This window comes from Chlamydotis macqueenii, chromosome 14 (assembly GCF_036417535.1).
Source record: "Chlamydotis macqueenii isolate bChlMac1 chromosome 14, bChlMac1.mat, whole genome shotgun sequence".
NCBI classification, from domain to species: Eukaryota; Metazoa; Chordata; class Aves; order Otidiformes; family Otididae; genus Chlamydotis; species Chlamydotis macqueenii.
Genome location: NC_141569.1, coordinates 12,533,841 through 12,561,214, shown reverse-complemented (window position 1 = coordinate 12,561,214; position 27,374 = coordinate 12,533,841). Strand labels below are relative to the sequence as shown.

Sequence of the window (27,374 nt, the reverse complement as noted above, 5' to 3'; positions counted from 1 at the left end):
CTAGCCACAAATCTGTTCCCAAAGACTTTAAAAGGAAAGCGCTAGAGATTGCTGAAAGGGATCTTTAAGGCTGACCAAGACATGGGGATCTTAAAAATGAGGACCTGAGTGCATGAACGGGTAAGAAGCAGGAGATATGATTTGTGATAACGGCAGAAAGTTCTCAGCGATGTTTTATTATGCACGTATTTCTGTGCTTCCTTTTTGTGGTAGTGCATGCATAAGTAGGTCAGAATCAAAGTTCTGCCTGACTTTGGCCGGCCCGTGCTGCTCGCACAGCTGGAGCTGCTGGTCTGGGGAGCTGATGGCGTGCAAGGGAGGGCAGTACCTGCAGTTGCTTCTCTCCCTCAACAACCACAGATGTAGCTGCTGCTGCACTGACCGAGCAAAGCTTGGCATGAGCCCAGGGTAAGGCTCAACCTCCTGCTTTGGGATCTGCAGCGAGATGCCTCGGCTGCTTGGCCACCACGCCCTGCCCTATAGCACACGCCCAGGGTTAAATATAATCTGGGGTTACTTTCTCCATCCTGCCACTCCTGAATTCATCACCTACCCGTGGCAGTGTATAAACACACCCGCGCAGTGATTGCCGTGCCGTGTACGCGGGGTCTGGAATTACAGTATCTCTTTCAGCAGGTCAGGCTGCAGGCTCGTTCGGTAGCGTTAATTACCGGGTTATCAGACTCAAAGGCAGTTCTGGGCTGCTCAAATTTCAGCTCTCCTTGGAAAATCTTGATATCACTTTTGCTTATCTCTTCTTTAAATCATTTTTATTCTTTGTTGGCGTGTGTCCTGTGAGAGGCTCAGGGTCCGGCCTTATGGCACAGGCCCATTTCAGGGCCACAAGTGTGTGCACACAGCTGGGCCTAAAAACCTCCTCTAAACTGGATCTAGAGATATCAGCCAAGCTTATTTCCTCATCATGCTTGGTTTGTATGTAGCCCTCTCCCCTGCTAGCTAGAAATGCGTACGCAGCCTTAGCTTTTGTTGTCACGTTAGTCAATGTGGTGTCCTGGAGGCACTGAGAAGAGTAGCCCTGTGGCCATGGGTCTGTGCTCCCAGCTTTTCCTACTCAGGAATTCAGTTATTGAGGTGAGCATGGTCGCTGCAGTGCTGCTGTCATTGCAAGGAGCAGCTCTGGGCGCCTGGGACTTCTATACGCTCTGCCCTCCAGCAGATACCATCAGCCAGACTTCACGGAGGAAGCACTCCGAGCGCAGAGTATCTGAATGTGTGCTCGGTGCACACAGGCTGAGGAGCTGCTTTTTTCATCCCCCTCCTTGCTCTGCACTTTCCTGTTCCCCTGTCCCGACCCAAAGCAGTAGCTCAGCTTCCAAAATAACTATTCCTCCCAAGGCATCTGTTTGCAAGAGCAGCACTAGTGCTGATAATAGCATCTGGATGAGTGCTGACTTTCATATTTATGTTTTCCAGACATCTCACTCCCTGCCCTTTCTGTGTGTTTATTCTTTGCAATTCCTGCTGACAGGATGTGGTCTTCCCCTAGCAGCCAGGGCACAAATAGAAATTAATGAGGCTGCATCTGTCTTTGAGTTACCAGGCTAAAATCCTTAGAATAATTGCTGGTTTGCTCTCTGGTGTGGGTAGTTCCCTGTAACTAATCTCCACCTGGTTTGGCTTGATTTTACAACATGTGATTCAGAAGCATCACAAGCTGCGTGTATGAATCTACTTCAGATCTAGAGGTGCAGCACCTCGAATTGTTCATAAGCTGCTCCCATGCCCCAGGAGCCCCACTGAGTCTGCCTTTTGCCAACACATTCCTTGCTGGACTGTATCAGGTGAGCAAACAACTAGCTGTATTTTAATCCTTATCTCTCCATTTCACCCATAGGCTAATTTTGACACAAACTTTGAAGACAGAAATGCCTTTGTGACCGGCATTGCCAGGTACATCGAGCAGGCGACGGTGCACTCCAGCATGGTAAGTCCCCTGGACGCTGCCCCAGCGATGCTGAGCCTGCGGTGCTTCCCCTGCTCCAGCAACACCTCTCTGTCTTCTTTCAGAATGAAATGCTGGAAGAAGGCCATGAGTATGCCGTGATGCTTTACACGTGGAGGAGCTGCTCACGAGCCATCCCTCAGGTACCAGGGCCCTTCCCAGGCAGAGATGTTCCCAGAGCACCTAGTTAGTTTTGTCTTTGGTGTGGGTTAGTTTGGACTGGAGACAGAAAAACAAAAAGGTAGAGGAGACTGAAGCAGATACAAAGGTTGAAAAGAGAGACCACTGACTCTTCAGATTGTTCTCTTCTCACCAAAGTCTCAAGCACTGATCTCAGCAGCTGGTAGCCATTTCAGAAGCAGATCTGTACTGCTGTCCTAGCAAAGGGCACCTGCTCAGCACCCTCATATGTATGAGGGCTCCATCCCTGACCTCCTAGCAGTGCCTCTCAGCTCAGTCATGCTCACCACAAGCCAACTGCCTCATATACATTTCCTGGTTTCAGAAGCCCCTCCCCTGCTCCCCAAAGCGGTTGCACCTGAAGTTTATTTCATCCCCACTGGACCAGCTTGTTTGTCCTACAGCTGCGAACTGGACTCAGCTGAGCACAGCTCTGGTCCAGCAGAGTGCTTGGGACAGCGCTGTGTTTTGTCACTTGGGTCTTTATCCACCTCTCTGTCTGGTGAATGGGTAACCTTTGCTTTAATTAAAGCAGTGTGGTTATTTCCTTCCTGCTGCACTGCTTGAATATTTTTCTCTCTTGTGTTGTGAGGAGATGGAGTTTGCTTCAGGCAGAGGCAGTTAGTTTTTGGAAGTTGAGAGTAAAATCATCAGATCTGGTTTCTATCACACTTCCCTGATACCATTGTATGGTATCATACCATCGCATGGTATCAGGAACTTCAGCTCCAGTTAAAAATTGCCCCAGTGCTGAGTGGGACTCTTGCATTGTGTGAAGAAGGGAGCCCAGGCAGCTTGAGAGGAAAACAGCGGGTGCTTGCGAGCTGTGGCACTCAGGCTCTCCCTGACTTGCACAGAGCAGATTAGGCAGCTGAGGCAGGTTTCAGCATCCCAAACTGCTGCTCAGACTCTGCAGTGCTCTCTCTGCTCCTGCAGAATTGTAGGTGTTGTGTGACAACGTATGAAGGAGCACTTTGATATGCCAGAAGCATTTCCCCAAATGCCCTTTTTTGCTGCTGATATACCTGAAGGTCCTGATCTGCTCCTACATTTAATCATTCTCCTCCTCTGCTGTTAGTTCTGCTTCAACTGCTATCTATTGCTTCTCTCTCCAACCTGAATTTTGGTGGCTTCATCCTACAAACACCTACAGACATGAGTAAGTTTGCCCACGTGGCCCACTGACCGTGATTCAGGCTCCAGCTCAGAGCTTGTCTTCTGCAGTGTGAACGCGTGCTGGATGACTGCAAAACGCCAGCTGACAACACAGCGGGGCGGGTGCAGTGCACTTCCATTAACCCTACGGATAAAAGGGTTTGCAGCGCTTCCGTGGAGCCAGGAAAAAATATTTCCACATGGCTGGCAATGCCCATGTTTGTCGTTCCCTGGGAAAGGTCAAACCTCAGTTCCCCTCGGGCTGTACTCTGCTGATGGTCTCATGAGACCCAGCCATGGGGAGGTTTCTGCCGCTAATTGGATATTTGCTTATCTCCCATTCATATTTCATGCTGTGCTCCTATTGCCGCTCCTGGCTACGCTAACAGAAGGCAGGTCGTGGCTGAGCTGATGGCAAGACAGTGCTACAGATCATCTGTTTTGGCATTTTGGAGTCCTCTCATCCCAGTTGCCTCCACAACGTTTGTGCCTCTCCAAGCACAGCTTGTGGGGTCCCTGCTCTCTGTCCTGTCTTCCCTCCCAGGGCTGCAGGCAGTGCTACGTGTAACAGAGGAGCAGACAACACCACAGCAGAGGGTTCATTTATAGATTCGACAGATTTGATCTTGCAGTGACCCCTGTGCTTTATCACGGGGCACGTGGCTGTGGCCGGGAGGATCCTATTCTCAGCTCCGAGCCTGGCTGCTCGGTCATGTACAGCTCCCTGTGCTACTTCAGAGACCATGATGAACACAGCCTACACCTAAATGTGCACCACTCCTCCCTGCCACGAGCTGCATCCCCATGGCCACCAATGTTGCCTGACTGCAGTGTGAAACACCAGGACTGGGACGCTAGATTCCCCACTAGTGAGAGGGAAAAGCTACTTTTGCATCTTCCCACATGTAGTGCTGGCTGATTGTCCCCTCGCGCCCTGTAGATCAGCTGCTGGGCTACTAAATTTGCACCAGAGCTGTCAGCTCCATCACAGCCTTGTGTCAGCAACAACTGGGAAAAAAAAAACAGAGGAGGACAGCAGGATGCATTGCCGGGGGCAGCTGGGGTTTCCCCTAAAAGTTTGGTAATGACTCCAAGTAACTGTTTGGAAATGAGATGGATGACAACTGAGTAAGTCCTTAAATTTAGCTTCCTAGGATTCCAGTCAAGGTGTCTCACTTCATTGCTGCTAGCCACATACAAGCCCAGTGATTTTTAACAGGCCAGCAACAGAACCAAAATTATCCCAGTGAGGCCATAGTACAGCCACAGCCTGGTGCCATGTGTGTCCACGGGACTTCACAGCACAAAGTCTCAGATAACTTTATGGTACAACATTCCCGCGTTGTGTAGCAAGTCCAGAGTTGATATTGCATGTGTCCTACCCCAGCTGAATGCATTAGAAAACTTTTATTTCTCAGAGTCACGATTGTGCCTGTTTATAACGCATGGAGAGAATTTTACATCTGAAAAGCAAGTTCCCTCTTGGGTCCCTTCGTTGTCCTTAAACAGGGACAGGATTCACTGTGAAACAAGCAGAAGAGGGTGGCCATCACAGTCCACAGCTGTGTTAGAAACTCTGGTGCTGACAAGGATGATTTCTTCTTGCAATGCAGGTGAAATGCAACGAACAGCCAAACCGCGTGGAGATTTATGAGAAGACGGTGGAAGTCCTGGAGCCAGAAGTCACCAAGCTTATGAAGTTCATGTATTTTCAAGTAAGCGATCAAGGAGGGAGGCAAAAGTAGTTTTTTACTTTGGTGTTAACTTATCCTAAGCAGGGCTGTGCTGTCCTCGCCTGCCTGGCCAGCTTGGAGAACCCCCGAGCTCCCTGGTAGGTCTCTTTCTTGCAGCCACCAGCAGATGCCTGAGACACGTCCTAACCAAAATCTGTGCCATGTGTCCCTTGTTCAGCCCTGAAATCTTGTACACGGGTTGGGAAGGAGCACACCTCATCCCTGAAGTTCATGAAGTACCAAAGGGCCCCATGGGTGCCCCAGGCTCCTGTTTTTCCGGAATGCTGGCTGGTGGATGTGAAGAGCTGTTCCTCCACTGGCACTGGTGCAGTTCGCTCTTCTGCTCTTCCCTCTGAAGCAGAGCTAGGAAGAACTGAGGGCTGGTGGTGGAGCTGGTGCCCAGGGCTGGATGCAGCTGTGCTGCTGGGTCTGCCTGTGCCAGCAAGAATGGGCAGGTGCTCACAGGCCCCAAAACTCAGGCATCGGCTGGCAAAGAGCACCAAAGATTAAATTTAGCAGTTGCTACACTCGAGGCACTTGACAAAATAATACACTTAGATCCCAACAGAGCAATGACCACACAGCAAACACAGAGCTGCTGTCGGCTCCAAGGACCTCTCCCCATCATGGCCTGCGTTTATAACTGGCTGCAGCTGGGTTTCACCATCATTTTTAGGGTTTATGTCCTATGAGGTCTTTATGCCTCACCTGAAAAACTGAAGCTTGTTTTTGCAGAACACGTCACACTCAATGAAGGTGCAAATAGAGAGTTCGAGCCCCGCTCCATCCCTCCAGTGCTGAGGACATTTGTCTGCAGTGGTTTGTAACACTGCATCATTTCATGGTGACAGTGGAGAGGGACCCTGGAGCCTCCATCCCCAGCAGAAAAATGCTTTTGTTAAAGGAAGGAGGCGGTGGGTGCGCAGAGGAGGGTCCCATCGGTGGCGCGGTGGCTGCACACAAGCTGCTGCTGAGATGACCCTGTCCCACTGCCTTCCAGCGCAAAGCCATCGAGCGGTTCTGCAGTGAGGTGAAGCGCCTGTGCCATGCTGAGCGGAGGAAAGACTTCGTCTCTGAGGCCTATCTCCTTACGCTGGGCAAGTTTATTAACATGTTTGCCGTACTGGATGAGCTGAAGAACATGAAGTGCAGCGTCAAAAATGACCACTCTGCATACAAAAGGTGAGAGGGGGCGAAGCAGCAGGAGTGGGGACAGGACTGTGCATGGTCTGCCCAGCAGTGGGGTCAGGTGGACATCAGGAGACTGGAGGATGGGTTTCTGTGCTGTTGTAGGCTCTCTTTGTGAGTTTAGGCAAATCTCTGAGCTCTGCTGTGTTTCGGTTCCCTCTTGGTAAAACGAGGAAAGAGCAGAGCTGTACTGCAGGGGGGTCTGAGGCTGCTGCGATGCCGCTGCGGGTGAAACAGGGAAGATGGGTGGTGAGAGTCTCATGTTGGGTGAGTGATCATTGGTGATGCTGGATTTCTCCCTTCCAGAGCTGCCCAGTTTCTGCGGAAAATGGCAGACCCCCAGTCCATCCAGGAGTCCCAGAACCTCTCCATGTTCCTGGCAAACCACAACCGCATCACACAGGCAGGTCCCTTTCCTCTGAACCAGTTAACCTTTCTGTGGGTAGGGAGAGGCAATGATCTCGCTAGGGCTGAGAGTGCTTCCAACTGGACTGTGGCAATAGCTGCCTTGTTTGCTGGTTCATTGCCACTGACTGACAATTTTTGGGTCAGGCTGTATAATTCTAGCAATATCTCCTTCTCCTGGGTCATCCTGGGTCTCTTTATGTCAATACAATGATGAAGGTCTAAAAGATGCTCTCAGGAGGGGTTTCTGCCACAAACTCTTCCCTTGTTTTCCCCGGTAAATCCATCCAGTCCATCTCTGCGATTGCATGGGGGCTGCAGATTAGTCCCAGGCCCTCCACGCTCCACACATCTACAGCTTCTGTTCATTAGGTAAAATATTGCACTGAGACAGGAGAGATCAGAAAGTCTGCTCCTGAGGCATCTTTCTTTACATCTCACTGTCTGACATTTGGCTGTTGTGATCAGTCTGAAGGGCAGAGCTGTCCTGCAGAAGGAAGGTTGTTCCTTACCGGTGGTGCTCTGAAGTCAACCTCCTGCCTGTAACTTAAGAAAAGCATGTAGACGAGGTTTGAAGAAACCTCTTATTGTTCTACGGTTAATTCTTCAAATATATTTCTGCCCTGGTTCCTGCTGTCCTCTGTTCATGTGGATAATGTGGCCCATGTTGATATTTCAGTGTCTTCACCAACAACTAGAGGTTATCCCCGGCTATGAGGAATTGCTGGCTGATATTGTCAACATCTGTGTGGATTACTACGAAAACAAGATGTATCTCACTCCCAGTGAGAAACACATGCTCTTAAAGGTGAGGTTTGGCCATGCTGATGGGGCTAGGTGCTTGCATATTTTCACTTTTTTTCAGTAAAACGAAGTTCCCTCCTGGGACAATGTTTCTCTAAGTTTCTTTATTTTTTCCTCTTTTGGGTTAACATGTATGCTTTCTCTGGAGGGCCAGCATCCTCTGGACAGGGGTTGCTAGGAGATGAGAAGGCTCTCAATGTGCAGCAGCAAAGCTGCTGTGCTCCTTTCCTGTTTCCCTTCTGATCTCTGTTACTTTGTGTCTTCTGCTGTGACACCTCAATCCTCCCATTTTCTCCTCTTTCACCTCTTCTGTGTAGCTGAACAGACTGGATGTGGCTGTGGGTCAGTGATGTCCCGTCCCAGCACCCTGAAGTGTCACCTCTGTTGGGCAGTGCCATGAGCTGCCTCTGTTCCTGCTATAACTTGGACCTTCTCCCAGTTCTCTGCTGTCCTTTCTGGCCTTCTCCCATATTCCCGTATAAAAGTCTTCCTTCCTCTCTCCCTTTCCTCTGCTCTTCCCCATCTCTACCTCTGTCTTTTCCCCTAATCCGTCCCAAGGTTGCCGGCAGCTCTGCCTGCCTGGGACTAAGCACGTGTGTGGTGGTGGTGGTCTCCAGCTGGTGCATGAGAGCACTGGTGGGTGCCCTGCGCTCTCCAGAGCTGGAAGGGGTTTTTCTGTTGTGCATGGATGTGCGGGATCATGAGTTTGACCTGGATAGCTGTATAGGACATGCCAAAATCACCACCAACCCTGAATTTTCTTCTTGATGCCTGTTCTCAGCAATAATTCCCTGTAGAAAGCAGATCCTTCCAGGTTTGGTTTGCTGACTCTAAAGAGCCTTCAAGATGAACATGCCCAAGTATCTGCTTGGTTTTTATATTTGTCCTTACTGTAAGTCAGTTACTACAGTGATTGCAGTCACTGTTATCATGGGAACTTCATTACCGTGGTATGAGTCAACTATGGTTCTTTGAAGGATAACGTGGGTAGTTTGAATATCTATAATGATCTGTACTGAATTAAAGGGAAAAAAAAATCAGTCCAGGAGAATATTTTGAATATTTTCAATTCATCTCCAGGAGTGAATTTTCACCTTTGGGTGACAAAGACTTTTGGGTTGTCGTTATGTGGGAGAGAGAAGGAACAAATTACCAGAGTGAGCATCATATGTTTTTGCACAGAAAACAGAACCAATCCATTGTGTGTCCTCTGACTGCCACATACGTCCTTGCAGATGTGTGCACGTTTTATACAGTCTTCTCATGAGTGTCAGGTGGTACAGGAGCCTGAAATGGTTCTTCCTTATGCTAAGTGACTTTGACTTGTACTGCTAACTTTACGCTAATGAAACCTAGCCTTTCCATCTTCTCCAGGTAATGGGGTTTGGCCTGTATCTCATGGATGGGAATGTCAGCAACATTTACAAGTTGGATGCCAAGAAGAGAATCAACCTTAGCAAAATAGACAAGTTCTTCAAGGTCAGTGACTTGTCTGGGTGAGTCTGGAGTTTATTGCAGACCAGTGAATTAGTGACCCATACCATTGCACGTGCTGCCAACAAAACCCAAAACACAGGAATCATTTACAGCTCCAAAAAACACAAAGGGCTGAGCAGTTATCTGGGCTGAAGTATGAGGAATGGCATTGCTGTGCACATGCACAGAGCTGCAGCGTGGTGAGACAAGCCATGCCAGCCCTTGGTGCCAGCGAGGCTGTGGACGTGTGAGTGGTGCCCAGGGCTGGCTCTGCTCCCATGATGCTGGCGCTGGAGCAGGGGAGCTGGTGGGAGCCAAGGGCCTTCCACACCCTTGCTGGGCAGCCGGCTGTCACTGCGGCTCTGCCTGCTCCCTGCCGAGGGGCAAAGAATGGGGATGGCACATGGCGGGTCTGTTTTGTGGATGAAGGAAGGGTGTGCCAGGCTGACATCGCTTCTGTCTCTTTGCACATTTCTGAGGCAGGTTTGCAGTCTCCTGAGGAGCACTGTGATTTCAGGTGACTGGCCAGCCTGGCTGGTTTGCTGAGGTCTGTGCAGGTGGTCGTTGCACTCCCCTTTCCCTCCGCTGGCCAGCAATGTGTGATCTAGCAGTCTTGTTTCATATATAAACTGTGGTCCCTGTAGGACAGAAAAAGCTTCCTGGGGAGCTTGTGTCAGCTGCAACTTGGAGGTGCTCAGTGAGTTCCTCAGAGGGCTCATCTGTTGGTTTGGTGAACCATTTTTGTCTTATCTGAGATCTGGGTTTTGGGGAAAGGCCCCCAAGAACTGGGTGCTCCCAGTGACAGGGTGGAAGCAGCCATGTGGTCTCTCTTTTTATAGAATTGTAGAATGGTTTGGGTTGGAAGGGACCTTTAAAGGTCATTTAGTCCAGCCCCCCTGCAAGGAGCAGGGACATGTCCAACCAGATCAGGTTGCTCAGAGCCCCGTCCAACCTGGCCTGGAATGTTTCCAGGGATGGGGTATCTACCACCTCTCTGGGCAACCTGTGCCAGTGTTCTACCTCTCTTATTGTTAAATTTTTTTTTCCTTGTATCCAGTCTGAATCTACCTCCTTCTGTTTTAAAACCATTACTCCTTGTCCTAGGAAAACAGGCCCTGCCATAGAGTTTCTCCTTGTCTTTCCTGTAGGCCCCCTTTAGGCACTGGAAGGCCGCTGTAAGGTCTCCCCGGAGACCTCCTCTTCTCCAGGCTGAACAGCCCCAACTCTCAATCTGCCCTCACAGGAGAGGTGCTCCCATGCACATATGCAGCCGAGTCCAGCCATGGGGTGCTCCACAGCTGGAGACCAGGTTGCATTGCCCTGGGGCCACTCAGCACGAGAAAGGTTTGGAATAACCCTGTCTGCTTGCCCCCAAAATCTGGTGGGTGTGCAAGCCAACAGCCGCCAGTGGCAGATGGAGAGGGGGGTGAGACCCTGCACAGCACCGCTTGTGACATTTGCAGGGTGAAATGTCACCTCCTTTCCATTGCTTCTGTGCACAGGCTGGGTCTAGGAGCCATCTCAGGTTTGGGGCAGGTCAGCTCTAGGAGGCATGGTGGGATCTGGCAAGAGGCAAATGTATTGGTAGCAAAGAATAACAGTATAGCAGGAGGACAGCGGAGTAACTTCCCAGATAGAGCAATTAGTTTTCTTTTCGACCTGCTGAGCTTGAGCAGTCCTCCTGATATGGAAAGATTAGTTTTTGTTACCAACACTTGCTCCACATCAGTGAAAATCAGAGGACGATTATTTCTGAGCAGCCACAGAGCGCTCCTTCCCCATCAGTCTTTCAGCAGAGTGGCTTCTCCCTGCTGCTTTACCCAGACAGCTGCTGAGGAGCCTGAAAGCCAAGGTCGGTGGTGGTTACAGGGTACAGGATGCCTCCCTGCGTATTGCCCCAGTTTGCAGTTTATAAATGATGTGCTGGGTCTGTGCAAGGGGAGGAGATGGGCAAGCCCAGATAGCTGGTTTCACGAAAGGTTGGTGTACCAGCTGCTGCATCCTCACCCTGACTGAGTGGAGACCTGTTTACCCCAATTTGCATCATCTCCTGGAGACAGCTCTGAGGGCAGAGCTCAAACTGCCACGTAGGGAACTACGGACAGGCACCGTAACCTCATTGACAGGGAGGTAATGAGGTGGCTGAACACTCTGCAGTCACTGGGGAGACTGCTGAGGACTGCAGCTCTGCAAAAGTGATCTATCATGCCATCCCTTGGAGTCTTCTGAGTTTTCCCTGGTTCAGGTTTGCTAATTCAACAGTTTAAATGAAGTCCTCAGTGTAATCTGTAGAGCTTGGTCATCTTGGTGCATTCAGACAGATTTGCTGTTCATTGCAAAGTGCTGTGGGCCATCAGAGAATCAGGTAAAATATCTCCCATTGCATGGAATAACTTTCTCCTTTCCAGCTTTTTTTCCATTTGCACTTCTCCAACATCTGCTGTGGTCTCACCTAATCAGTTAAGTACCACTCCAGACTATCAGATCTCAATAAGAAAAGGCCAACTACTCTTGCTACATCTGCTTATTGCCTTCTGATTAAATTTCTAGTGGATTGACCAGGAATTTGAGTAGTGAAAATGAACTACCCCTTCATTTAAACCTTTTATGAAAGTGCCACTGGGAATCCCTGATGATAGCATTGCAGATCCTCTGTGCAAGCCAGTCTGAGAAGAGAAGCATGTGGTAATAGGACGGGGAATTTGCCATGATCTTTGAATTTTGGGGCAAGGCTTTTGTAGCCGGGTGTACTTGAAGCTTCAGATTTTATTGCAGAGCTGTTTGTAGCTCCTGGTTGAATTTTGTTTGCAGCTGAAAGCTTAGTGAAGCAGGGACCTGTCTGAGCTTGAGGTACGTTCAGTGCACTTTGAATTTATTCCCACCTACATCCTCCTGAGATGTAAAGGGCGAGTAAAGCCATGTTATAGTGCAGGCAGCCATTGCATGTGTCTTTCTCTTTGTGGAGAAGTTTTAAGACACGTCCCTAGCAGCCGCGGTGCCCCAGTACAGTCTGAGTTCCTGGGGAAGATGCCACATCTCTGGCAGTCCGGGCAGCAAAGCAGCCAACAGCTCACCTCCGAAGGGAGCCGCAGCAACGTCCTGCCAAAATACCAATGTGCTGGCTTTCCATCCCACTGTTCTCTTGGAGGATTAGAATGGGAGGCAATAAGCCCTGCCCAGGAATATGCTTCTCTTTTTGTTGTACAAAGAGCCTTTCCTCTGGCCGGTTACAGCACTGAACTGTTCTGGCGACAGTCAGCCAGTATGGGCGAGTCCGGGGCTGCAGAGCGCTCGCAGGGGGTGATTTTCATCACGCAAAAACCCTTATGATCATTTTCGGTCGCTTCCTAGGTGTGAAATGACCCTGAGTCCAGGTTTGCACCTTGCTTTAAACAGCCTGACACTTTCCATAGCTTCAGAGACGCAGGATGCTGTTCCGTAGTCCCTTGTGTTGCGCTGGGGCCACGGGCTCTCTCTCCGCCGTGTTTCAACCATCTTTTGTTTTCTTTTCCAGCAGCTGCAGGTGGTTCCTTTATTCGGCGATATGCAGATAGAACTGGCCAGATACATTAAGACCAGTGCTCACTATGAGGAGAACAAATCCAAGTGAGTGCCTGCCATAATGTCTCTTGGCTTTTGTGTGTGTCCCGAAAGCCGTGGGAGCCGCAACTCTCCGGCGTGCGTGAGGTCTGTGCACGGGTACCCGTGTGTGTCCCTGTGAGGCGTGAGTCCCGGCGTGCCAGCTCTGTGTGCACGTGTGTACCTCCCTGTCCCTGCATGGGAAGATGTCCTCGCCGGCCCCCCCCGCGCAGCCAGCTCTGAACCCACGTGTGACCGAACCCCTGTGTGCAGGCAGGGAGTGGGCACGCCGGTACGCCTGCTGCCGCTGGCAAGGGCCGGGAGGGTGCTCGGCAGCGAGGAAGGAAAAGCAGCTGGCACGTGGGTCCGGGCAGCTGCTGAGTGCTTGCGAGGTGTGCACGCCGGGAGGTGTGTGAGTGCGAGCGGTGTGTCCCTGCTCTGGAGAGATTTTAATCCACATTTTTCATCCCAGGGACAAAATCCTCCAGAGCGTGAACACGGCAGTGGATCTCTTTGCAGTAGCCAGGGTGGCTCCTCTAGCTCAGGCAGATTTCCTGAAGAAGGGCAGCAGGAAGGAGGGTTGAATTGGAGGGTCAGATGCACTGAAAATCAATGAACACGGGGTCTTTATGGCAGTGCTCAGGGGTGTAAAGCACTGCGGCCCACCCTGGGCTCACAGGCAGCTTGCTGCTCCCGTCAGATGAGTCTGCAGCGTTGTTTTGGATCACGCTAGGCGTGTGTGAGGCCTTTGTAGCTTTGCATCACACTCAGTTGTTGCTAGAAGAATCGGTGATAGGTTTGGATATCCTCGGAGTGGCGGTTGCAACCACACATAAGCAAAGCCCGTCGGAGCTGTGTCTGGCTGTAATCGCTGGTGGCAGCGAGTGGCCATTCGCCTGTGGGACCATATCACGTGGAAGTCAGATTTCTCTGGTGTCTGTGAAGCAGCCTAGCTGAGCTGTGTCTTCAGCAGGGCAGGAACTAACCTGCAGTCTCGTCTCTCAGCTTCTGTTTGCTCATCCCCTTCCATCCCAGAGGGTCCGGCTTTTCTGCCTGCCACGTGGCTCACCCGGGAAAGGCCTCCTGCCCTCCCAAAGGCTGGTTGAAAAGTGCCGATTCATCATTCCCGAGAAATTTGAAAATAATGTGGCAAAACTTCCCAAGCAAAAAATTTCAATTAAAATTGAAAAAAAAAAAAATTCTACAAAATGTAGATTTAAAGACTATTTTTGAAAACTCAATTTAAAAGGGAAAAACTGTCTAAAGGTTTGCACCTTTTTATCCTAAATCATTCAGAAAGCACATTTCAACGAAACATGCGTCAGCTGCATTTGTTTTCTCATCTCAGAACCAAGGTCGCTTGCAGGCTGTTTACCTGTGCGCAGTCTTCACATCTGTCGTGAAATCCATCTTACCAGGTCTGCGTGCCGCACCTTACTAACTGACGTTTCTTCCTCACTCGCTTGCTTTCCCAGCAAATTGCATGGGACTCCCAACACTAACTCTGCCAAGGTGGTTCCACGTCATCCCCATTCCTTACTAATGTTGTTTTTATCACTTTCTTTCCCTCCCTGTCTCCGTGAAAGTGGAATTAATTGGTGTTTTTCCTGCATGGCGCTTTGTTTCTGCACTGTGGAGTAGGTTGTGTGTGGCAGGGAGGGCTGGGGCAGCCCTGGCCATTCCCGCTAACCTGCTGACTGTCCAGTGGGGAGCACAGGACGTTGGAACGGGTAAGAGTTGAGCGATGGGACTGTGGGAGGATGGATTTCACAAGGGATGACATGGCCCAGCACTTCCAGGACCTTCTACCACCGCAAATATTGGCAACAAGTGCCTCGCAGTTAACTGTAGGAGTACGTCTTCGTGTGTGTGTCCATGTCAGAGGCAGGTTTCTCACCTTCCTTTTGTATGGCCAGTCTAAATCGGAGAAGATGACTGTCTATGTTAAGAGGGACAATTATTTAGGGGGGAAAAAAAACAAGATCTGAACACTTACATTGCAGCGGCAGAGTAAGACATGAGAGTCTCACTGACAGACATGCTTGCACAAAGCATTTTGGTGGAGCAGTTCTGGTACTACACCTGTGGCTAATACAGAATGGGGGCAAAGGAGATGTTAAATTAAATAGATCTGATTGGCACCGTTTCTTCATATGACTGTGCCTTTGGAAGGGGAGCACTGCCTTCTTTTAGGGCCCCATTAAACTGTTACATAGTACGTGTGGCTCAATGCAAATGAAAATCTAGTTCATTTAATAGCATTCTTCTGATCATTTATACTCGGAGTTTTTTGCTGAGCTGTACTGTGAGCCAGAACCAAAAATAGAGTAGGAGGGATATTTCCTTGCTGGCCCCTTGCAGGGTCTTTCCTTGCAGAAGAGGAAGTGTGACCCAGCCCTTTGAGACCTGGAGGGATGACCTCAAAGGAGATGATTATCCTTAGGTTTAGCTGAAAGGATGCAAATGATGCCAGGTCTTTGCAGTTCATCCTTCCCTGAAAGCTTGTCCAGTGGTGGCCTGGGAAATAACCACCTCTGACCATGGGGGTAGGTGAGCTCAACATGGAGAGCAGCCCTCAGAGTGGATGGAGCAGAGACCTTCAGGCTGAAAGGTGAGGCAAGCAATCCTGTCACGTTGTGTGAGATCACCTCTGGAACCCAGAGGACACGAGAGAGAAGACACGGGCTGACATCTGCCCTGAAGGTGGCATGTCTTGAGCATGTTGAGGTGAAGAGAGCAGTTGAGCACAAGGCTTTGTCCCTGGGGGTGTCTGAGTGGAGCCCCATGTCCTGTCCTTGAAACCGTTGCTTTTTTGCCCAGGTGGACGTGCACACAGAGCAGCATAAGTCCCCAGTACAACATCTGCGAGCAGATGGTCCAGATCCGAGATGACCACATACGCTTCATCTCAGAGCTCGCTCGCTACAGCAACAGCGAGGTAAGGTCAGCCAGTAGTCACCGTAATCAGGTTTTAGGCAGATAAGGCTGAGGGAGGGCAAGTGTGGCAGGAGTATGGTCTGTGAGGAGGGACACAAGTGGAACAAAGCACTTCTCAATCCAGCAATAAAAAAGCAAGTTATGGAAGGTGTCTGCAGGTGCAAAATCATGCGCACCAGATCTACTGCACCAGCTTCTGCTCTTTGGCCATAGCTTTGTTAAAACAAGAAGCAGAAAAATTTTGCGACTAAATGTTTATTATCAGCCAGGTGGCAGAACACCCATGTCTTGCAAACAAGCTATTGGTCAGGGCTTTGAGGAAAGTTCATGAGAGCATCTCTGCTCTTTTCATTACTGAATGTCGGAGCCCTCTCTGATGCCATTGTGTCTGTTTTTTTGCAAATGTGTGATCCTCATTCATCACTTAGTTTAATGAATTGTTAGCATTCTCAGCCCTTTTTGGCATTTACAAGTGCTTATTTGAACCTTAAATCAGTAAAGGACTCTCAAGGATTTTAGTAGTATTAGACCATCACAAAGGAATGGGAAAGTGGAATGAAAACAGTCAGTTATTTGCTCTGAGGTGCAAGGTCAGGCTCGTTTTCCTGTAGGAAAATTGACTGTCTGGGTAAAAAGAGCCTTGCCAAGTTGTACCCCTTTTCCTGAGGGACAGTATATGTACTGCGCAATTTTAGCTTGATCATAAGGTCACGGCAAATTCATTTCATCTGGGATTTGAGAGAGAGATCTGTGGCTGCTGTTTGGCTCAGCGAAACCTCTGCAGCAAGTTGCTGTGTCTAGCATTGATGTGATGTGATGTTCTCCAGGTGGTCACTGGCTCAGGACTGGACAGCCAGAAATCAGATGAAGAGTACAGGGAGCTCTTTGATCTCGCTTTACGGGGACTGCAGCTGCTGTCCAAGTGGAGTGCCCACGTCATGGAAGTGGTGAGTGCATCTATGGAAGTGATGCACCCTGAACTGCTCTTTGCAGGTGCTGGGGTGTCCTCACTGATGTTAGAGAGGGACTGGGTGACTCTCCTCCTAATTTGAACACCTCAATTAAGTACTGAAAGCTAGTTGGGATGAGTCAGGGTCTTGAGCAACTAAAACTGTCATTCAAATGATGATGGAAATTCTTATGTTGGAAAATTTTGACCACATCTAACGCAAGTCCATGGATGTCAAAGCCCAATATGACTGGCAACCTCCCAAAAAACCCAATATTCAGTACAGTGATATTAAAGTGAAGAAGCAGCTCAAATTCTGCTCCCAAAGGAATGTCAAACAACTGCAGTAATGTCTAGGGAGTGTTTTCCTGGCATAGAGTCCTTGTCAGTCTTTCCAGCCTGGCTTACTCATGGCAATGTTGACAGTGTCCCTTTCCATCTTATAGTACTCTTGGAAGCTGGTTCATCCCACAGATAAGTTCTGTAACAAGGATTGCCCAGGAACAGCAGAAGAGTATGAGAGAGCCACCCGGTACAACTACACCAGCGAAGAGAAGTTTGCCTTTGTGGAGGTAGGTGCCAACTTCACAAGAGTAAGAACCATCCAGGTAATTCCATCCTGTCCATGTTCCTCAGGCCGGGAGAAGAGGAGGGAAGGGCAGGTTCCTCATCCCTGTGGCCCACTGGTGACCAGAATTAACGGGCAAATTAGGTTCTTAGGAGCTCCTACTGGGGTAGAAACACTGCACCAGTGCATGACTAGAGCAATTCTCCTCTTCTCCTGATCCTGCTCTTCTTATGCTGTGTTTGTGTGCTGGAGAAAGAGACAGGTGAAGCCCTATGTTTTCTTAATATTGCTGTATTAACGCCCTTCCTGACCTGACAAGGGGATTCAGGGCTTCTGAAAAAAAAAGTGCGTGGGCTTGCAGAGCAGCATGATCTGGAGCAAGATCAGGAGCTACATTCAGGCACTGTGCAAACACAAGAGATCCTCAGCCAGTCCCCAGGACTCATCAATTCTGAGTCTGGTTGTCCATGGACAGCTCGGAATAGTCCTCCGAGCCTGGCTGTGGGAGGCCCTCACACCTTCATCTTGCCTTGCATTTTTGTGGCTTACTCCCTCCTGGGAATTGTACCTGTACTCTTGTACAAGGAAGATTGCCCTGGTGCAGATGCAGGTCTGTGCAAGCCATGCCGGTGCACCCACATGTGGAGCATGTGCAATTTCCTGGGATTGTGTGTTATTAAAGATATCGAGAAATCAGGAGTGGAAACAGAGCCTGCCAAGGGACAGGGGCCATGTGCAAGAAACTGGTAGTGTAAATGCTCTCCTCAGCTTGTTGTGATCCATAAAACAGCTAACATTAAAAAAAAGAATAGCCCCCTAATTAGTGGACCTACATTACTTGAGTAAAATTAATTTAGTCACAAATTCTGTTAATGTTGGATTTATGGACCTCTCCATACAATGGAAAAATAGCAAATACATCTGTTTTTAATTTTTGCTTCAGGTAATTGCCATGATCAAAGGTCTGCAAGTGCTGATGGGCCGGATGGAGAGTGTCTTTAACCAAGCCATCCGCAACACTATCTATGCAGCCCTGCAGGACTTTGCCCAGGTGACCCTGCGAGAGCCGCTCAGGCAGGCGGTCAGGAAGAAGAAGAACGTCCTGATCAGGTCAGTCTGTCCTTCTTAGATGTAAGGCAAAGCCCATGTATTTATTTGTGTAAGACATTTGTACTATATAAGCACGTGGTACTACATACACCTCATGGTATACAACCAGCCAACAAACTTTGGCCAACAGCTCTTTCCAAGGTAACTTTTGGGCATGACTCCCCCAGTAACAACAGTGTATGTCCCCACCTCAGATACTTTCCCTCCCATATGTGCACAGCAGTGAATATTTTCATCTTGAAGTAGAATCAAGCTTAAGCACTACTTTCCCTCTCCCACCTACTCCAGTGTCCTTCAGGCAATTCGGAAGACAATCTGTGACTGGGAGGGAGGTCGAGAACCTCCAAATGATCCTTGCCTGAGAGGTGAGAAGGATCCTAAAGGTGGATTTGATATTAAAGTCCCACGACGAGCAGTAGGACCATCAAGTACACAGGTATGTGAATGTCCATCTCCTGTGTAGGGAATTAATGGTCTTACAGCCATGTAGGAGTCTCCCATGCAGTGAATTAGCAGCCTTTTCCATCGTCTCTTCCACAAAGTCTTCACACTGTTGTGTGTTAAATGTTTCTTTGGTGCCTTACTTGTATAGTTCCCATGGCCTCCTTTTTTAGGAGTGTAATTATTTCTAGATCAGAAAGATAGTGGCTTATGGGTGCTACTATATAACTGCATGTCAACTTTCTTCCAAAGCTTTACATGGTGCGGACCATGCTGGAGTCCCTCATAGCAGACAAAAGCGGCTCAAAGAAGACTCTGAGGAGCAGCTTGGATGGGCCAATAGTCTTGGCCATTGAGGAGTTCCACAAGCAGTCCTTCTTCTTCACCCACCTTCTCAACATCAGTGGTGAGGTTATGGCAGAGGGAGGTTTGACTCCAACTCTTGCATGCTCAGAAAGGCAAAGATAGATCAGTTTTGCTCCTCATTGACGTGTGTAGATTTTCTTGATTTTTCCTAAATCTGCCTGATTCAGACCTGTTTCTAGGTAATAATCATTATGTGAACAGGAGTGAGTCAGCAATAGCTAATAGCCACAAGTCGTAGTTTAGTTGCTAGGACTCGAGGTTTTTTCCCGTCCTAGACAAAGTTTTGAGCCACTGGGCACAGAAGAAATCTTCCAGAGTAAATCTGAGCCATTGAAATGTTCTCCCTGGAGCCTAAAGCAAAAGGAACGATTCCTTCTTTTTCCTTCCATTACAAAGTGCTCAGACGGCATGGACGTGGTCTGGATTTAAAAACAAGACATCCCAGAAAAAATATTCCACACCCAAAACCAGTCTGATATGAGGCTGGAGCAGCTGCCTCTTATTTCCCTTGCTGCCATCCCCGTGGGGGTAACGTGGGTGCCCTCCCGCCGGGGGGAATTTCCTCTGTGTTTCAGAAGCGCTGCAGCAGTGCTGCGACCTGTCCCAGCTCTGGTTTCGGGAGTTCTTCCTGGAGCTGACCATGGGCCGCCGCATCCAGTTCCCCATCGAAATGTCCATGCCCTGGATCCTCACAGACCACATTCTGGAAACCAAAGAACCCTCCATGATGGAGTAAGAGCTGATGGCTGTGGCGGGACTGTGTGTGCGCTGGGGCTTGGGATTTTGTTGTGGAGAAGAGTAGGCTGGTGATGAACAGTCTTTTTGACATGGGAGGAAAAATAGATGTTTCCTGACTTGCTGTCACATTAATACCTCATTAGCTGGTGCGCACAGGCAGCTTCCTGGCACTGGTACTTACTTACACATCATAAACCAGCAGTTGGAAACTGCTCCATTCGGATGTGGGCGCAACTTGGTGGTACCGTCATCTGCATGCAGCAGTCAGACAGCATGTGCAACCAAAGGGATGTGGGCCCTGGCTAAGGCATCTAAACACTTTTTTAAATGCACATGATAAATGATGAGAGGAGTTGCTGTTACGCAAGTGTAATTATGTTCGTAATATCTTCTTATTAAGAAAACTTTGTTTTCCATTTTATGGCCATTGTCAGGGCACTCTGTGGAATGAGGACAGCATGAAAGCTTTTTTAAGGGCAGAGAAGGAGCAAGTGTTGATTGAACAAGTCAGAGTTAAACAGATGTGTTCTAGCTGCTTCCATCAACTCTGACATAGTGAGAATTTGAGGGGCTGGAGTGAGTGGAGAAGTCAGGAGTGAAATCAGAGAAGAGCCATTCTTTGCACCAAGCCAGGCGCATGCACTGGTTACCATTTATGCTGCTCCAAGGTTAATTTAAGACATGATCTGTCTTCTTGCCCTCAGGTACGTACTGTACCCCTTGGACCTCTATAACGACAGCGCATACTATGCCTTGACCAAGTTCAAAAAGCAGTTCCTATATGATGAAATTGAAGCTGAAGTAAGTTCTCTTCATCTTTATTGTATGGAAGGAGCTCACTGGGGTCCCATTGCCCTGTTTGACAGCCCTGCCCAGCAGTTCAGTGAATTCATCATAGGCATCTCCTGAAAAAACTACCCCATCAGGCTCAGAAGTTTTCAAAAGATCAAAATTTCCAGAGAGAGCTTACAGACTCTGCTGATGGGAGGCTTCAGCTCAGCTGTGCCCATGGGGAGCAGTGGCAGCCGAAGCTGTCAAACGCTGGGGACATGGAAGAGGCTGTCTGACGGACAGAGGGTTGAGACATCAGAGGAAAATGAGAAACTGAAGGTCCCTGAGACAAAAGGTTGATTGGGGATGGGGGACTGGGACCTGTAAGAACATGCAATAACTGTAAGGGAGAAATGTATCTGCAATTTTCTGCTTACCTTTAGCATGTGAGAACTGCAGTGTGGTTTAGATAGTGTGACCTACACGTATGTATTAAATTAGAGCTCTATATTGAGTTGTATTGATCTTGCATGCTGCTCTGTGTTGGTGACATCCTCATGATGTCTTGTTTTTTTTTCTCCCCCAGGTGAATTTGTGTTTTGATCAATTTGTGTACAAGCTGGCAGATCAGATCTTTGCCTATTATAAAGCAATGGCTGGCAGGTAGGAGAACCTGACTGCTGCTGCTGAGTGATGATACTGCTGCACCTAAATTGCTGTTAACCAAAAGGTTCCCCTCAGGGAGTAGCCACTGTAGGCAGACATAACAAAATAGATCATCCATGTCCCACAGACCTGGCTGTCCACGTCAGACCAGTGTAGATGGGGAAAATAAATTAATGACGGCCGGGAGACATGTTTAAAAGTTAAAAAATAGTAATTGGCATCCTAAATAGCTGTCTGAGTACAATTTACGAGAGCAGCAGAAAAGCAAACAGAGCCTTTTGAAGACATGTCCTCGCTTGACTTCTGGTTGTGTACCAGGCAGATGAGGAGTGGAAGCCTCCCGTCTCCAAGAAGCAGGAACATGCACTTCTCATCCTAGTGAAGCAGCAGGGCTTGTAAAGGCCAGAAGGGTACTCAGTATCTTAGGTCACACATCAGAACAGCTGACTGTAGGACTTCTGCAGAGTTCCTTGCTCCCTTGTGGGGAGATAAGCCGTTTGCGACATTTCCTTCTAACCATTTAAAGAACATGGATGAACTCTACTGAGAGTCCTCCTCTCATGTCCCCAGAGGTAAACTAAGTCTTTGGTGTAACTCTGCAAGGAGTTTTGTCTCTAGATCACATTTGGCCTTAGAGAGGGAGAGCAATCGCCATCACCATCACCAACCAAATGTTCCCACAGCAGATCTTCAAGGAGGGAGCACACCAGTACCTGGCACTAGTGATATCTGTCAGCACAGTCTTTTATCTTTTGGAATATTTTAGCCATAAAAGCCAAGAATTATGGACAACAGCATGGTAGTCCCCAGGTGATGACTGCTGCTGTGTGATTTAGTGGTGTAAGCAGAGATACTAGTGTGTGGAAATTTCTTGGCATTCAGAGCAAGATGAAAAGAAGGATGAAAACAACTCTGGAAAAGATCCAGAAAGAAGCTGATAGTGTGTGTTGCTTTTTTCCTGACACTGCTTGCCTTTTTCAGTGTTTTACTGGACAAGCGTTTCCGGGCTGAATGTAAGAATTATGGGGTGATTATTCCATACCCACCATCCAACCGCTACGAAACGTTGCTCAAGCAGAGGCACGTCCAGGTACAGTGCAAGCAGTAGACTCCAGTACTCATAGCCCTTTGTCTATTATCCAATTGGTGGCTGGCATCCTAGGGCTGGGCTCAGTTGAGGTCGGTGCTGGAATGAGAAGCGTTGAACCAGTTTCTGACACCACACACAGGGCATGGGGCCCGAGGGGAAAATGAGTCATGCTCTGCATTTCCCTCTTTCCCTCTTAAATAATGGTCAACTCAACCGAGGCGTTTGCATCACCACTTTCACATTGAAGCAGACTTGGATATTTGGGTTTAATTTCTGTCTGTTTAAAAAAATAAAGTACCTTTTCTCCATTTGTCTATAACATGCATAACTTTTCTTCTTTTCCCAGTTGCTGGGTCGATCAATTGACCTGAACAGGCTCATTACCCAGCGTATCTCAGCAGCGATGTACAAATCGTTAGACCAGGCCATTAGCCGCTTTGAGAGCGAGGACCTGACATCCATAGTGGTAAGAACTGTTATTGACTGTGTGTATGAATAGAGAGAATAATACACTGGTACACAGTCAACTGTCTTCTGCTTCAAGTCCCACTTACAGTAGGTTCCGGCCAGCCATGCCAGCTTTATGCTGCTGAGTCTCTACTATTTCTATTTATGCAGCTTTAATTGCGTTATTATTGGACCATTAAGCATCTCCATAAATTGTAAGGTGACAGTCAGCAGTTAGATCTTGCAGAGCTCATATAAGAGACTCCTGTAACCTGTGAGAAGGAAATCTTTACTTTAATTCCCCGTTGGATGAAGGTGGCTGAGACATCGTTTGTGTGTGTACAGGTTTGCTGGCTTTGATATGTTACACGAGCATCAGAGTCAAGTAGTGTAAAATTACCAGTTCCCACCTTGAAGGATTCTGATGCGAAAGCAAGCCACTGCTCAGTGGAGAACAAATTAATTTTGCTTCCTGCAGGTTTAGGAGATACTGGACCAGGACCCTCTTGAGTAGAAGCACAGTTGGCCTCAGCCACTGAGTTAAACTGATGTCTTCAGCATTTGCTACATCCTCACCTGGAAAGTTCTGTGTGGATGTGGATATAAAATCATTCCCCGGGCAATTAAATTAGCTGTTTCTGTTGTCACCTTGGTAATATGTTGCATTTGCTGCTGCTTTATGTGCTGCAGGAGCTGGAGTGGCTCTTGGAAATAAATCGCCTGACTCACAGGTTGCTGTGCAAGCACATGACTCTGGACAGCTTTGACGCCATGTTCCGGGAGGCCAACCACAACGTCTCCGCACCCTATGGGCGCATCACCCTCCATGTCTTCTGGGAGCTCAACTTTGACTTTCTACCCAACTACTGCTACAATGGATCCACCAACAGGTGAGGAGGAAAAGCAAGACAAGGGCGCACCTGGAGACCCTGCTTTTCTTTCCAAAATTCAAACCACATAAAATTCGTATATCTGACCACTTTCCTCCCCACCTTCCATGCCCACCACAGGTTTGTGAGGACAGCAATCCCATTCACGCAGGAACCCCAGCGGGACAAGCCAGCCAACGTTCAGCCGTATTACCTCTATGGATCCAAGGTCAGTAAATGAGCCACAACAACAAGAAGGGGTGGATGCTGGAAGAATTTATTTAGGAAGAAAGAAATGCAAGAACTAGCTCATTAACAGAATGGGGTTGCAAATGTGCAGGGTCACGTTGCTGTGTGAAACCAAAAAGCCATGCAAGAAGCAAATTCAGCGTGTTTTTGCTATTGCTTTCCCATATTCTTCTCCGTAACATGCCTGTGTTAGGGGATGCTGACACTGCTCTGTGCTTGGTGCTGGCACTGAGACCAAGTCACATCCATCTACATGCGCAGAGAGGAGTGCGAGCTGGAGCTCCTCCCTAAGGAAGGTACCACTGCAGGAATCCCATTTCTAGTTCAAAGTGGGAATTACTAAAATACTTGTGTGTGCAAATATAGACTACTTAATACTGACAAAAGGCTCTTTCGTCAGGCTGCGACGGCTGTTTATACAGGCGTTATGAGGGCTTGGGGTGTGATGCTCATGGAGGATTGCTCAAGTGTGAAATTGCTTGAGTGGAGTTTATTTCTTGTACACATTGATTGATGACTCTGAAGTGAACCTACAGCACTGATGCAGATTAGCTAATGACACTACGGACAGCTGAGCCTGGCTGTTCCCAGAGAGCTGACTTGGTTTCTTTTAAAAAAAAAACCCTCAGCAAATTAGAATATTTTTGTCACTTGACAAAAACCTTTCTCCCTGTGACCAACGTCCCTGCCTTATCTTCTACCCTGGGACAAACAGCCCCCATGGATGCACAGACAGTCCTGTTGGTAAGAGCTGGGAAGGAGCAGCACGAACCAAACCTCTAAGCAGGGCGTCCCCTCATTTTGCTCTCATGGAAGGCCATGCTGCGGCAAGATGGCCCTTTTGTCATCGCTGTTTCTGTAGGAAAAAAAGCAGTGGGGGGAGCTGTATGGACTCTCCCTGATTAAACTGGAGCTCCTCATTAGCACAGTGGTCATGGGGACTTCCAGAAGCTCCTCTCTCAGTCCGTCGTTCCGCAGCCCCTCCGGCGAGCTGCTCCCTTCTCCCACTTCTTTGGGGCTGGCGTTGGGATGCTTCAGCCTGACAGCCCGGTGGCACCGTGTGGACCAGAACTGCAGACAGCCATAGGCCAGGAGAGCAATGAAGCAGAGGAGCAGCAGGCTGCTCACCATCCACATGGAGGTGGTAGGTTCATGCTTAGAGCCACCAAAAACCAGGGGGGTTTTGTCCAGAGTGTGGAAGGTGGTGCAGTGGTTGCTGGAGGGGTAAGAGTTCTTACACGTGATGCAGAGGACGTAGATGGTGGACGGTGTGAGTTGGTGGAGGACAAGGGAGCTGAGGGGGTGAGGAACTCGCTCCTCACGGTGAAAGTTTTGGCGTAAATAGCCAGCAAAGACGCTGTTCCAGTTTGGGCGGTACATGACGTGGTAGTAGTTCTCTGGACAGGGGTTGCTCATGGCCCAGGAGACGGTGGCGCTGTTGTAGGTGATGTTGTGCACTTCGATGTTCATCATGCCCCTGAAACCAGATGCAGGGAGAGGCTGAGTTTCCAATTCGTGTACAGGCTCAAAGGCCACTGACATCAGGAAGTCCTTCCACTGGCTTTACTGGCCCTTAGACTGGACGCAGGACCATGCCTGGCTAGCTTAGATTAGATGCTAGGTCTTAGATGGCTAAAATTATGACAGGTGAATCCTGCTGGTGCCCAGACTACTGTATCACTCTGCTTCATAACCATAAAAACCAACTGGGGCATAGTGCATACTTCATGCTTTTTGCTTATGATTTTTTAAAAAATCTCTTCTTTCTGACTAGTTATCTATTTAGGGAGCTTTTTTAGATTTTTGTTTCCCATGGAATAGAAAGGATACTACAGGTGTGATTAACATAAGCTGATCATTAAACTAGCTCCAGCTTGCCTTGTGAAGCTGCCAATAGATGTTTTGATTTTACACCTAAATGCCATTTAAAAAGCTGCATAATGATTAATTTACGTGTTTAAGTTGTTGCTGCATTTTCTGCCCCTTACTTATTGCTTAAAAGAGTGTAAACTCTTTCTCTTCCTGCAGCATCTCACACTGATGTCAGGATCTTAAATGCGAAATCTGAAGGCTGGTGAAATGTAAAATCAGTGCCTTTAGGGAAACGCAAATATATGAATGATAAGTACAGAGCTCTTCCTCGGATAAAAGGCACTGACCACCAACAAATGACTGTTTAGCAACAGCCACAAAATCACTTCAGTACATCACTCCTTTAGCTGCCCAAAGTGTTCTCTGAGCCCTGTTGCAGGTTTCTCTTTCCCAACGGGACGAGTGCTCTGAGCAGGAGCTGCGTGCAGTAGACCTGGTTTATTTTTTTCCTTCTTTCTTTTTCTTTTAATATAACTAACATTTCTTTAATTTGCTCAAGAAGCAGCTGATCTTAACGACTGTTCTAACCATTCCTACATGAAGAGCAGAACAGCTCACACACCCATCGCTGAGCCCTCCCAGAGCCCCGGGCAGACGCTTACCTTCCCGGGCAGGTCCACGGTGGCCCGTTGGTGCCGGTGAGCAGTGCGGCCACGGACAGGCAGCACCTTCCCCTCTTCCCACCGCTCGCCTCCCTCCTGCCTCTGCTAAATCCCTTCCCCGCGCGCTGCCTGGTATTATACCCGCCTGGGGCTCCGTCATCTCTCACCATAGCAACCAATAGGAAAGGATGGGCAGGCATCTTTGAGTGATTTGGGAATGTTATCCCTAAAAGCTTTTGCCTGGCAGAAGTATGTGTCTCTGAGGTGGAAAAAACAAGCCAAGTTAGTTTTGTTTGCTGGCTTGTTTGAGTTGGTTGGGTTTTTCTTTTTTTCCCCCTATCCACAGCTGTCCAGCAAGACCATCGCTGCAGGGCAGGGTCTGGCGTTAGAGACACAGGGTGTGAAATCGGGAATCCTGACCTGCGGTACACATTGATAGTTTAGCACTCAGGGGCTTTGTCTTTTAATTCCATGATTTCTTGGACATTTCAACTACTGATTTAAGCCAAAGCCAGTGAGCAGGAGATTTTTCATCCCTGATGCTGCAGCAACGTCTATTAGCTTTTTAATATTTTCTAAGCTGTGTGATGGGAGTAGGAACCGAGTTTTCAAAGACTTCGGCCTCCTGCTGAACTCCTGTGGGGTAAAGACGGGCTCTTCTTTGAATGCCCCTGCATAGAGACAGCTTGGGGGTGTCCCCTCTCAGTCTGGTGAGAGGACAGGAGGGGAGAGGCAAAGTCAGTGCCGGTGGTGTTTGGGGCAGCAGCTCGAGTTTCTGGCCAGGAGGGGACAGATGTGGCACTGGGGACAGAGGTGGCACTGGGCCTGGTAAGAAGAGGCTCTGAACAGGTGACTCTATGAAGCCAAAATGCGTTTGAGAGAGAAACTTTACCAGAAGAAATATTGGTTCTGGGTCTGGAGTTACTCATTCCACATCATTCCTGGAAAGGTGCTTGCAACATGTCAAAGTTCTTCTAAATATCAACGGTGATGAGATGATGCAAACTGCATCAGGAGAGGCTATTACAGGTCTGGGGAGTATGTGTGACCCTTGCTTTTGATTTACGTTTTGCAATTCTGGATGTTTTGGTTTTGTCTTCCAAGATCTGTATTCCCTTCTGCCTCTGCGAGGGAGCTGCGGCTGTCAGCGAGCTGGAAACTGGGAGCAGAGATGAAAATAATTATGGGCAGGGATGGAGATGAAAGTGCTCCCAGG

At 48.6% G+C, this 27,374-nt stretch overlaps 2 protein-coding genes across 5 annotated transcripts in view; one reads left to right on the top strand and one right to left on the bottom strand.

Annotated features, from left to right (window-relative positions):
- The window catches only part of CYFIP2 (cytoplasmic FMR1 interacting protein 2), a 55,075-nt gene that overhangs the window by 7,047 nt on the left and 20,654 nt on the right, over positions 1-27,374 (top strand). For 3 of the 4 annotated variants that reach the window (XM_086758663.1, XM_086758665.1, XM_086758662.1), the window contains 21 exons: positions 1,856-1,945; positions 2,029-2,106; positions 4,912-5,013; positions 6,032-6,213; positions 6,526-6,622; positions 7,304-7,432; positions 8,803-8,907; positions 12,419-12,510; positions 15,304-15,421; positions 16,248-16,367; positions 16,816-16,941; positions 17,881-18,047; positions 18,336-18,483; positions 18,741-18,894; positions 19,430-19,586; positions 20,297-20,393; positions 20,950-21,026; positions 22,011-22,119; positions 22,466-22,585; positions 23,257-23,456; positions 23,577-23,664. In XM_086758663.1, coding sequence (XP_086614789.1) covers positions 1,856-1,945; positions 2,029-2,106; positions 4,912-5,013; positions 6,032-6,213; positions 6,526-6,622; positions 7,304-7,432; positions 8,803-8,907; positions 12,419-12,510; positions 15,304-15,421; positions 16,248-16,367; positions 16,816-16,941; positions 17,881-18,047; positions 18,336-18,483; positions 18,741-18,894; positions 19,430-19,586; positions 20,297-20,393; positions 20,950-21,026; positions 22,011-22,119; positions 22,466-22,585; positions 23,257-23,456; positions 23,577-23,664 — 2,556 coding nt within the window. The remainder of the gene's footprint in view (positions 1-1,855; positions 1,946-2,028; positions 2,107-4,911; positions 5,014-6,031; positions 6,214-6,525; positions 6,623-7,303; positions 7,433-8,802; positions 8,908-12,418; positions 12,511-15,303; positions 15,422-16,247; positions 16,368-16,815; positions 16,942-17,880; positions 18,048-18,335; positions 18,484-18,740; positions 18,895-19,429; positions 19,587-20,296; positions 20,394-20,949; positions 21,027-22,010; positions 22,120-22,465; positions 22,586-23,256; positions 23,457-23,576; positions 23,665-27,374) is intronic. The other variant, XM_086758664.1, reaches the window with a different exon arrangement.
- Positions 23,697-26,358, bottom strand: FNDC9 (fibronectin type III domain containing 9). The gene is made up of 2 exons (XM_010124031.2): positions 26,159-26,358; positions 23,697-25,161 (listed from the first exon to the last, which is right to left on the bottom strand). Exons 1-2 carry the CDS (start codon positions 26,356-26,358, stop codon positions 24,492-24,494), a joined length of 870 nt encoding a protein of 289 aa, XP_010122333.2. The 3' UTR covers positions 23,697-24,491.